The 12840-nt window shown below is 32.8% G+C and overlaps 1 protein-coding gene across 1 annotated transcript in view; it reads left to right on the top strand.

The window, feature by feature from the left end:
• kirrel3a (kirre like nephrin family adhesion molecule 3a) overlaps positions 1–12840 on the top strand; it is a 520880-nt gene that overhangs the window by 461479 nt on the left and 46561 nt on the right. Inside the window, exons 10-11 of the mRNA XM_030154510.1 lie at positions 1174–1274; positions 11907–12105. Coding sequence (XP_030010370.1) covers positions 1174–1274; positions 11907–12105 — 300 coding nt within the window. The remainder of the gene's footprint in view (positions 1–1173; positions 1275–11906; positions 12106–12840) is intronic.

The following is a 12840-nucleotide window of genomic DNA, read 5'->3' as shown; positions in this document are numbered from 1 at the left end:
CCTGTATATTGGCAGTGACCCAGAATAGATCTGATTACATTTTGGGAAAAATAGGTGAAAGTTCAATTTTTTTATGAATTTTTTTAATCTTTTATTTTTCCTCATTTACTAAAAATGAACAAATTTTCAAATGTCTACAAAAACATCAATTTTGTTTCAATTTATTTCAATTTTGGCACACATATAGAGGCAATTCTGACATCAACACACGCATAGACATGACATCAGCTGGATCGATGCTAAAATAAGCTACAATATGTGCGAGGGGCGGGGTTTGTTGTGCCTGGCACCACTTGTTTTGTTTGTGTTGATTCCACATTAAATCTTTGACTCTTAACATTTTCATATCCATTATTACAGCCGCCACTCTCGATGTGAAAAAGGGATTAATTAGTGGGATTAATTGCTGATTTTTAAAAAAAAATATTTTAAATCAGTTGACAACTCTGTTTGGTGTTTTTCCAGTAAAAACACACTGCGTATCATAACCTGCAGCCCACATTTAGAGATCTATAAAACCAGCAGCCCCCCATAATAAACCTGGGAGGGATTGGACTTGAATTTCTTTTATACTTAGTTTGTTTTCTTTGTAGTGGAAAACAAAGTATAATAAGTCTTAGCTGATCATGCTGGATGCTGGGTTTCTTCAGCGTCACCATGGTAACTCACTGTGATCTGAAGTGGTTCCCCATCAGTCTGTCTTTGTGTCTTGTGTTATTGCATTAGACTCCTTGTCTTTGAATGGTTAGAATATTTAACCTCATAGATAGAGCCATGTTTTGTTTTGTTTTTTTACTTATATAATATTTCCATAGGCTATATAACATCCAGTGGATCCGTTAGTTCAGTTAATGTGATCTATACTGCAGATTTACATCAGAAAAACCCACAGAGTCCTATAAAGATGACTAAACCCTATCTCATAGGTAAATTGAATTTAGGCTGGTTTATCCTGCACCACAGCCCTGCATCAAACCTGAGCAAAACCAATTAAAACCAGCAAATAAATAACGTCTCTGAGGTTTTACTGTTAATGGGACCTGAGCATGGCTCTGCCCTTGGCGCTGCCCCTCTCGGAACAGTTAATGCATGTGCTGCGATCGCCAGGAAGATGTATAGCCAAGTTTTTTATTGTGATGATTGAGTGTTTCTGCCTTGGCTGTGCTTCCACAGGTCCTCCCACTATCTCTAGCACCCAGACCCAGCAGGCGCTCTATGGAGAGAAGGGTCAGATCAAGTGTTTCATCCGCAGCACCCCCCCTCCGGACCGCATCGTGAGTACCTTCAGCCCTGCTTCCATTTGCTAATTCATTTTCCTGTTGGGGAGACCGGGTCAGTGCGCATCTCATTAGTCAAAATTGAACAAAAGGAAGAAAAAAAGGAGTTTTGGGGACTTTAAACAATGCCGACATTTTGCTGTTGCACTTATAAAGACACACATTTAAGGTTCCTGGTTTTAACTGAATAACAACTAGAAAAGCACTCGGAGAGCGCAGACCTCCGCCAAGCGCAAAAATTCCCCACATAATCGGTGATACAAATCCTACATTTATTTTGTAAAATAAAATCCGCCTTCTGGAACAGATCCGGATCAGCCTTTGAAATGTGATAGAGGACCCCATTGTCAATTCCTGAGTAAAATTTCATGAGTTTTGGTCAATAATTAAGCGAGATATTGGGAAATGAAAATTTTGGCCCCATTTACCACAATGTTAACGAAAATTTCAAAGTGATCCAGAATCCAGGACTTCTTCCGGATCACCCCCAAAAATTAATCATTTCTTCCTTATCCCATTTCCAACAAACCCTGAAAATTTCATCAAAATCTGTCCATAACTTTTTGAGTTATGGTGCACACTAACGGGCAGACAAACAACCCTGGCAAAAACATAACCTCCTTGGCGGAGGTAACAAACTCCCAACAAATTAATTTAAAGTCCACACAGTTGAGCGTCTTCTCAGTTGCACTTGAAATTTTAATATTTTTCGATAATGCCAAGAGATTCTGTGACTTTTCAGGAACCTAAATGAGTTTTAATCTCAGCAGTTAAACTTTATACCAATTAAGACAGCAGGGCGTTCGGTGGACTGGACCAGTGAGATTTCATATGCATCAATAATTAGTGCAGTCGAGCTACTTCTTACTTTCGCCTGTAAAAATGAGGAAGTTTGATTTCTTCACATTAAGGGATAATTAGAAGACATTAAGAGATAATTCATGCTGCCCACCGTGGGCAGCATGAATTATCTCTTAATGTGTTGTGTAGGAGAATTTGTGGGGAGCTGGCTCTGTCCATGAGCTGAAAGACATGTTTATCTAAAGAAATACAGATATATGAGATGTGTCAGTCATTCTAATCTGTTAGCAATATTTTACACATTTGTTTGTTAGCAACATTTCTACATCAGTGTACATCAGGAGTCTCAAACATGTGGCCCGGGGGCCAAATGCCAAAGGTCCCAAAGATTTCCAAAGGTTCCGATCCGGCCCGTGGGATGAATTTGCAAAGTGCAAAAATTCCACAATCAAGGCTGTCGAACTCATTTTAGTTCCGGTTCCACATACAGACCAATATGATCTACAGTAAAATAACAGCATAAAAACCTACAAAAAATAATGACTCCATGTTTTCTTCTCAGTTTGATGTGAAGAATATATTACATTATGTCTATAAATAATGACAACTTTGAATTTTTGTCTTTGTTTTAGTGCAAAAAATAACATGAAATTATGAAAATACTGACATTTACAAACTATCCTGTAACAATAAAATGTGAATAACCTGAACAAATATGAACAACCTGAAATGTCTAAAGAAAATTGTTGTGTCTTTGTAGATCCAATCCATAATGCACATGTATAAATGATAAATTGAGGCAGAATATTGGTAAAATTGCACTTATTTTTCTTAATACATTTCGGTTTTTTCAGGTTATTCACATCTTTTTTGTTTGGATAGTTTATAAAAGTAAGTATTTTCATAATTTAATAGGGTTTTTTTTGCACTAAAACAAAGACAAAAATTTGGAGTTGTGATTATTTATAGAACAAATATGAACAACCTGAAATTTCTAAAGAAAAGTGTTGTGTCTTTGTAGATCCGATCCATAATGCACATGTCTAAATGATAAACTTAGGCATAATATTGTCAAAATCGCACTTATTTTTCTTAATACATTTAAGTTTTTTCAGGTTATTCACATCTTTTTTGTTTGGATAGTTTATAAAAGTAAGTATTTTCATAATTTAATAGGGTTCTTTTGCACTAAAACAAAGACAAAAATTTGGAGTTGTGATTATTTATAGAACAAATATGAACAACCTGAAATATCTAAAGAAAAATGTTGTGTCTTTGTAGATCCAATCCATAATGCACATGTATAAATGATAAATTGAGGCAGAATATTGGTAAAATTGCACTTATTTTTCTTAATACATTTCGGTTTTTTCAGGTTATTCACATCTTTTTTGTTTGGATAGTTTATAAAAGTAAGTATTTTCATAATTTAATAGGGTTCTTTTGCACTAAAACAAAGACAAAAATTTGGAGTTGTGATTATTTATAGAACAAATATGAACAACCTGAAATGTCTAAAGAAAAATGTTGTGTCTTTGTAGATCCACTCCATAATGCACATGTATAAATGATAAACTTAGGCATAATATTGTTAAAATCGCACTTATTTTTCTTAATACATTTCAGTTTTTCAGGTTATTCACATCTTTTTTGTTTGGATAGTTTATAAAAGTAAGTATTTTCATAATTTAATAGGGTTTTTTTGCACTAAAACAAAGACAAAAATTTGGAGTTGTGATTATTTATAGAACAAATATGAACAACCTGAAATTTCTAAAGAAAAGTGTTGTGTCTTTGTAGATCCGATCCATAATGCACATGTATAAATGATAAACTTAGGCATAATATTGTCAAAATCGCACTTATTTTTCTTAATACATTTCGGTTTTTTCAGGTTATTCACATCTTTTTTGTTTGGATAGTTTATAAAAGTAAGTATTTTCATAATTTAATAGGGTTTTTTTGCACTAAAACAAAGACAAAAATTTGGAGTTGTGATTATTTATAGAACAAATATGAACAACCTGAAATGTCTAAAGAAAAGTGTTGTGTCTTTGTAGATCCAATCCATAATGCACATGTATAAATGATAAATTGAGGCATAATATTGTTAAAATTGCACTTATTTTTCTTAATACATTTCGTTTTTTTCAGGTTATTCACATCTTTTTTTGTTTGGATAGTTTATAAAAGTAAGTATTTTCATAATTTAATAGGGTTTTTTTGCACTAAAACAAAGACAAAAATTTGGAGTTGTGATTATTTATAGAACAAATATGAACAACCTGAAATATCTAAAGAAAAGTGTTGTGTCTTTGTAGATCCAATCCATAATGCACATGTATAAATGATAAATTGAGGCATAATATTGTTAAAATTGCACTTATTTTTCTTAATACATTTCGTTTTTTTCAGGTTATTCACATCTTTTTTGTTTGGATAGTTTATAAAAGTAAGTATTTCATAATTTAATAGGGTTTTTTTGCACTAAAACAAAGACAAAAATTTGGAGTTGTGATTATTTATAGAACAAATATGAACAACCTGAAATGTCTAAAGAAAAATGTTGTGTCTTTGTAGATCCACTCCATAATGCACATGTATAAATGATAAATTGAGGCAGAATATTGGTAAAATTGCACTTATTTTTCTTAATACATTTCGGTTTTTCAGGTTATTCACATCTTTTTGTTTGGATAGTTTATAAAAGTAAGTATTTTCATAATTTAATAGGGTTTTTTTGCACTAAAACAAAGACAAAAATTTGGAGTTGTGATTATTTATAGAACAAATATGAACAACCTGAAATTTCTAAAGAAAAGTGTTGTGTCTTTGTAGATCCGATCCATAATGCACATGTCTAAATGATAAACTTAGGCATAATATTGTCAAAATCGCACTTATTTTTCTTAATACATTTAAGTTTTTTTCAGGTTATTCACATCTTTTTTGTTTGGATAGTTTATAAAAGTAAGTATTTTCATAATTTAATAGGGTTCTTTTGCACTAAAACAAAGACAAAAATTTGGAGTTGTGATTATTTATAGAACAATATGAACAACCTGAAATATCTAAAGAAAATGTTGTGTCTTTGTAGATCCACTCCATAATGCACATGTATAAATGATAAATTGAGGCAGAATATTGGTAAAATTGCACTTATTTTCTTAATACATTTCGGTTTTTTTCAGGTTATTCACATCTTTTTTGTTTGGATAGTTTATAAAAGTAAGTATTTTCATAATTTAATAGGGTTCTTTTGCACTAAAACAAAGACAAAAATTTGGAGTTGTGATTATTTATAGAACAAATATGAACAACCTGAAATGTCTAAAGAAAAATGTTGTGTCTTTGTAGATCCACTCCATAATGCACATGTATAAATGATAAACTTAGGCATAATATTGTTAAAATCGCACTTATTTTTCTTAATACATTTCAGTTTTTCAGGTTATTCACATCTTTTTTGTTTGGATAGTTTATAAAAGTAAGTATTTTCATAATTTAATAGGGTTTTTTTTGCACTAAAACAAAGACAAAAATTTGGAGTTGTGATTATTTATAGAACAAATATGAACAACCTGAAATGTCTAAAGAAAAGTGTTGTGTCTTTGTAGATCCAATCCATAATGCACATGTATAAATGATAAATTGAGCCAGAATATTGTTGAAATTGCACTTATTTTTCTTAATACATTTAAGTTTTTTTCAGGTTATTCACATCTTTTTTGTTTGGATAGTTTATAAAAGTAAGTATTTTCATAATTTAATAGGGTTTTTTTGCACTAAAACAAAGACAAAAATTTGGAGTTGTGATTATTTATAGAACAAATATGAACAACCTGAAATATCTAAAGAAAAGTGTTGTGTCTTTGTAGATCCAATCCATAATGCACATGTATAAATGATAAATTGAGGCATAATATTGTTAAAATTGCACTTATTTTTCTTAATACATTTCGGTTTTTTCAGGTTATTCACATCTTTTTTGTTTGGATAGTTTATAAAAGTAAGTATTTTCATAATTTAATAGGTTTTTTTTGCACTAAAACAAAGACAAAAATTTGGAGTTGTGATTATTTATAGAACAAATATGAACAACCTGAAATGTCTAAAGAAAAATGTTGTGTCTTTGTAGATCCACTCCATAATGCACATGTATAAATGATAAATTGAGGCAGAATATTGGTAAAATTGCACTTATTTTTCTTAATACATTTCGGTTTTTTCAGGTTATTCACATCTTTTTTGTTTGGATAGTTTATAAAAGTAAGTATTTTCATAATTTAATAGGGTTTTTTTGCACTAAAACAAAGACAAAAATTTGGAGTTGTGATTATTTATAGAACAAATATGAACAACCTGAAATTTCTAAAGAAAAGTGTTGTGTCTTTGTAGATCCGATCCATAATGCACATGTCTAAATGATAAACTTAGGCATAATATTGTCAAAATCGCACTTATTTTTCTTAATACATTTAAGTTTTTTTCAGGTTATTCACATCTTTTTTGTTTGGATAGTTTATAAAAGTAAGTATTTTCATAATTTAATAGGGTTCTTTTGCACTAAAACAAAGACAAAAATTTGGAGTTGTGATTATTTATAGAACAAATATGAACAACCTGAAATATCTAAAGAAAAGTGTTGTGTCTTTGTAGATCCAATCCATAATGCACATGTATAAATGATAAATTGAGGCAGAATATTGGTAAAATTGCACTTATTTTTCTTAATACATTTCGGTTTTTTCAGGTTATTCACATCTTTTTTGTTTGGATAGTTTATAAAAGTAAGTATTTTCATAATTTAATAGGGTTCTTTTGCACTAAAACAAAGACAAAAATTTGGAGTTGTGATTATTTATAGAACAAATATGAACAACCTGAAATGTCTAAAGAAAAATGTTGTGTCTTTGTAGATCCACTCCATAATGCACATGTATAAATGATAAACTTAGGCATAATATTGTTAAAATCGCACTTATTTTTCTTAATACATTTCAGTTTTTCAGGTTATTCACATCTTTTTTGTTTGGATAGTTTATAAAAGTAAGTATTTTCATAATTTAATAGGGTTTTTTTGCACTAAAACAAAGACAAAAATTTGGAGTTGTGATTATTTATAGAACAAATATGAACAACCTGAAATGTCTAAAGAAAAGTGTTGTGTCTTTGTAGATCCAATCCATAATGCACATGTATAAATGATAAATTGAGCCAGAATATTGTTGAAATTGCACTTATTTTTCTTAATACATTTAAGTTTTTTCAGGTTATTCACATCTTTTTTGTTTGGATAGTTTATAAAAGTAAGTATTTTCATAATTTAATAGGGTTTTTTTGCACTAAAACAAAGACAAAAATTTGGAGTTGTGATTATTTATAGAACAAATATGAACAACCTGAAATATCTAAAGAAAAGTGTTGTGTCTTTGTAGATCCAATCCATAATGCACATGTATAAATGATAAATTGAGGCATAATATTGTTAAAATTGCACTTATTTTTCTTAATACATTTCGGTTTTTTCAGGTTATTCACATCTTTTTTGTTTGGATAGTTTATAAAAGTAAGTATTTTCATAATTTAATAGGTTTTTTTTGCACTAAAACAGACAAAAATTTGGAGTTGTGATTATTTATAGAACAAATATGAACAACCTGAAATATCTAAAGAAAAGTGTTGTGTCTTTGTAGATCCAATCCATAATGCACATGTATAAATGATAAATTGAGGCAGAATATTGGTAAAATTGCACTTATTTTTCTTAATAGATTTCAGTTTTTTCAGGTTATTCACATCTTTTTTATTTGGATAGTTTATAAAACTAAGCATTTTCATAATTTAATAGGGCTTTTTGCACTAAAACAAAGAAAAAAATTTGGAGTTGTGATTATTTATAGAACAAATATGAACAACCTGAAATGTCTAAAGAAAAGTGTTGTGTCTTTGTAGATCCAATCCATAATGCACATGTATAAATGATAAATTGAGGCAGAATATTGGTAAAATTGCACTTATTTTTCTTAATACATTTCGGTTTTTTCAGGTTATTCACATCTTTTTTGTTTGGATAGTTTATAAAAGTAAGTATTTTCATAATTTAATAGGGGTTTTTGCACTAAAACAAAGACAAAAATTTGGAGTTGTGATTATTTATAGAACAAATATGAACAACCTGAAATGTCTAAAGAAAAGTGTTGTGTCTTTGTAGGATCCAATCCATAATGCACATGTATAAATGATAAATTGAGGCAGAATATTGTTAAAATTGCACTTATTTTTCTTAATACATTTCAGTTTTTCAGGTTATTCACATCTTTTTCGTTTGGATAGTTTATAAAAGTAAGTATTTTCATAATTTAATAGGGTTTTTTTGCACTAACACAAAGACAAAAATTTGGAGTTGTGATTATTTATAGAACAAATATGAACAACCTGAAATATCTAAAGAAAAGTGTTGTGTCTTTGTAGATCCAATCCATAATGCACATGTATAAATGATAAATTGAGGCATAATATTGTTAAAATTGCACTTATTTTTCTTAATACATTTCAGTTTTTCAGGTTATTCACATCTTTTTTGTTTGGATAGCTTATAAAAGTAAGTATTTTCATAATTTGATAGGGTTTTTTTGCACTAAAACAAAAATTTGGAGTTGTGATTATTTCTAGGTTATGCTGCTATTATTTTACTGGTCCGGCCCAGTTGAGATCAAATCAGGCTGAATGTGGCCCCTGAAAGAAAATGATTTCAAGACCCCTGGTGTACATCAACATGATAGTGTTTTTTACTCAATGATTTACTGTTGCCCATTTTCCACCACAGGAATTTTACCAGGAATATTGAAAAACCTTCCACCAAAACTTCCCCTCAGCTGCAAACGTTTTTGAAAAAAACTCCCTAGTGGGGCGTAGGAGTTTTCAGATTCCCCCAGAATTCTTGGGGGCGGGGCTGAAGAACGCTGATTGGTGGAAAACACTTGAAGCGTTCTGCACTTACGTTCACCCATTATAGTCAGTGTGATGCTACAAATGTCATTCTGTTTCTAAAAGCTTTGGCTCATTTGTGTTTTAGTCATTTGGAAAATGGAGCAAAAGAAGAGAAGTTACTTGAAATGGACGAACAACGACAAGGTCCATTTATCAAGCCGAGCGTGTTCGTCTCACTCCTTCAAGTGCACTGCAATCATCTGTCCTTCCATTTGAATACACTGAAGAGTATATTCAGCTAATAGATTCACAAGAACCTGGACCTCATTGAACAAATTTGTCAAATTTGACTTGGAACAACCAAGCCTGATTTGAATACATTTCCAAGAACTTTGAGGTAGAATTGTAAACCACACAGATTTATAGGACTTCTATTACCTAGGTACATAAATCCCTGGTAATAAATGTTCCTGGGAATGTTGGTGGGAAAAGGGCAGCTGACACCACAAGCAAAAATTTTACTCACAACCTTTTCCTAACGCTAACCAAAGTGCTTTAATTCCCTAAACCTAACAAGAGTCAGGATGTGTCCTAGGCCCAAACAAATTCCCAGACACAAACATTCTGCTGACTATTAATGTTAAAGGGTACCTGGAGTGAATTTTCATTGCTAGCTATTTCAAAAAATCATGTATAATGCTAGTGGTTCTGTCAGGTAACTTAAGATAAATCAAGTACGCATGAGTACTAAGTCACTGCTCCATCAGTCAGACATGGTCAGCGATATGTTACCTCCTTTACGGGCTGTTCCAGCACTAGTAGTGACGCAGACTCGTCGTATTATCAATTGTCTGGGCTGCGATGACCCCATGCAGCAGACAGCGGTCTAAGATGACACATTATTGGCGACAATAAACGCAAACACTTGCTTTCTACTCAGTCTTGCTCACTGACTGCTGCTTGTTTACTCACAGTGATCACCCGGAAACAACACTGCTACGTCACTTCTGGTTGGCAATGGCTGCTCCCCATACACTGGGAAAAAAAAATCTAAATCTTACCAAGTGTATTTTTCTCATTTCTAGTCAAAATATCTCATCACACTTAAAATAAGACATAATCACCTAAAGAGTAACTTTTCAGTGAGACAGAAGAACTTATTTTTACACAATAGATCTTGAAAATCTGATTTCAAGAAGTCTTACCAAGATAATTTTCACTTGTTCCATTGGCAGATTTTTTGCTTAATTCAAGATTTTTTTTTTTGCTTAATTCAAGCAAAAAAATCTGTCAATGGAACAAGTGAAAATTATCTTGATAAGATTTCTTAAAATCAGATTTTTGAGATCTATTGTCTAAAAATAAGTTCTTATATCTCTTTAAAAAGTTACTCTTTAGGTGATTATGTCTTATTTTAAGTGTGATGAGATATTTTGACTAGAAATGAGAAAAATACACTTGGTAAGATTTTGATTTTTGCAGTGTAAGTTCTGCCCCCGCATGTAATTTATGTAATAAAAAGGTCCAGTTTGGTGCATTTATGTTGATTTTTTACTGAATTTGCACCTCTTTTGCTTTATAAGTAATACACAAAGCCAAATTAATGTTGTAAGCATTACCAGTACAGGTACACTAGGGATGGGAAACGAGAACCGGTTCTTTTTGAGAACTGGTTCTGAGTAGCTCAGTTCCTTGGAATCATTTGCCTGCCTGCTTAACGATTCTGCCTTCATTGTGCATGCGTGATGACGTCACACGCAGGCTGCATTGTTTTGGTAAGAACGTAGCCAACACGACGTTGAGGCAGAAATGGTCCAAAAAGATGACACTAGGTCCACTTGGAACACTTGCAAAGCTTCCATTTCTTCAAAAGGGTGAAATCCCTCCAATATGCTCAGACATTTGTCCACAGCATGTGATTCATTTACAGGAATGTCACGTATTTGATACGCTGCTTAGTGACACTTGTGAATGTAGCGGCAGAGCGAACACCAGGCTGTTATCCCGGGCCCAGTTCTGGTGCAGGCAACAAATGTCCTGCCCCCTCAAATAATAGTTTTCAAAAGTAGGGGAAAGGAAATGAGGTGCACAACAATGGGAGACATAGAGGAATTAGTAAAGTGTCTTAAGTTTCACTTTCACTGTACGATGCTCCACCGAACTGTGCCCGCCGTCAACTGTTATTATTATTATTTATCACACTGGAAGAAAAATCCAAGGCACTCTCTTTCAACATTAAAATGCCTTTATTATCATGGCATGGTCATATCTGGACCTAAAAAACTTCAACGCGTTTCGGCTTCAAGCCTTCTTCAGTGTTTGACTTCCTGAAGAAGGCTTGAAGCCGAAACGCGTTGAAGTTTTTTAGGTCCAGATATGACCATGCCATGATAATAAAGGCATTTTAATGTTGAAAGAAAGTGCCTTGGATTTGTCTTCCAGTGTGATAAATACTTTTTGAATCCCTTTTTCCAAAGAGCACCTCGAACAAACTCTTTTTTGGTCCGAGAAGCATTTCTTCCCAAACATTTTTTGTTCTTATTATTTGTACATACTGTATAAGTTATATTTTCTGTGCAGAGATGGAAATCTAAAAGACAGTTAATGCAAACACACACGTTTGTACTGTTTTATTCCCTCACCCAATGAGAATCGATAAGGAATCTGATCGATAAGCAAAATCGATAAAGGAATCGGAATCATTACATTCTTATCGATTCCCATCCCTACAGGTACATGTTACGATTCAGAAACATGAACATTATACATATTAATGGTTTGCAGAACTAGAATCTTGTAACAGGGTTGAAAATTCTGCCAGAGATGCTTCATAGTGAACTCCAGCTGATGTTTGGATCAGTGGTCAGAGTTTAACATGTGCATGGTGATCCTCAGGCCTGGTCCTGGAAGGAGACGGTGCTGGAGTCGGGGACATCAGGGCGCTACACGGTGGAGACAGTGAGCACCGAAGAGGGAGTGATCTCCACGCTGACCATGAGTAACATCGTCCCTGCTGATTTCCAGACTATTTACAACTGCACAGCGTGGAACAGCTTTGGCTCTGACACCGAGATCATCCGCCTCAAAGAACAAGGTGACAACAACTATAGATCAGCCAAAGAAAGCACAAAGACCCTCACGGACCCCATTACTTTGTGATTAAAGCCTCACAGAGACAAATGTTGGTCCTAATGAGCTGGAGGAGCCTGATTGAAACCTGCTGGTGCTTGGTGTTCAAGTTCAGCATTTTTTATGCATGCCTATTTAGACACCAATTAAAGTGACATTTAACACTCCTCACAGTGTACTGCATCTACATAGCAGTGCATACATCACTGGAGTTATTTCCGATAATAACAATGATTAGATACATTACAGCTCGGCAGTATGAGTTTTAGATTCTTTGCACCTACATGCGCTGTTACAGCAGTAGAAAGCAGAACCAGTGGATCCAGAGTTTTATTTAGAATCTGGACTGATATAATTTTGACAATGTGGGTTTGTCATTATCCCTTAAAATAACCAGTACGATTTCCAGAAAAGCCTCCTAGGACTCCTGCCTCTGTACTTACAGTTTAGTGCTACATGAAGAACATGAAGATACTTGTGCATGTTTGCACATTACACTGATTTAATGTTTTATTTGTAACGGTATGTTTGGAAAACAGAAACAACATGGAGATATTGATACCATAGAAACATGAGAATGGGACTACGTCAGTGGTTCCCAACCTTCTGTGGCTCCTGACCCCATTTTTTTTTTTTTTTTTTTTTTGAACTTCTTTTTATTTAGATTTCATATGTGTAGCCATACAGTGCATTGTAAAAA

This window comes from Sphaeramia orbicularis, chromosome 14, assembly GCF_902148855.1.
Source record: "Sphaeramia orbicularis chromosome 14, fSphaOr1.1, whole genome shotgun sequence".
Taxonomy (NCBI): domain Eukaryota; kingdom Metazoa; phylum Chordata; class Actinopteri; order Kurtiformes; family Apogonidae; genus Sphaeramia; species Sphaeramia orbicularis.
This window is presented reverse-complemented; position numbering and strand designations above follow the sequence as displayed.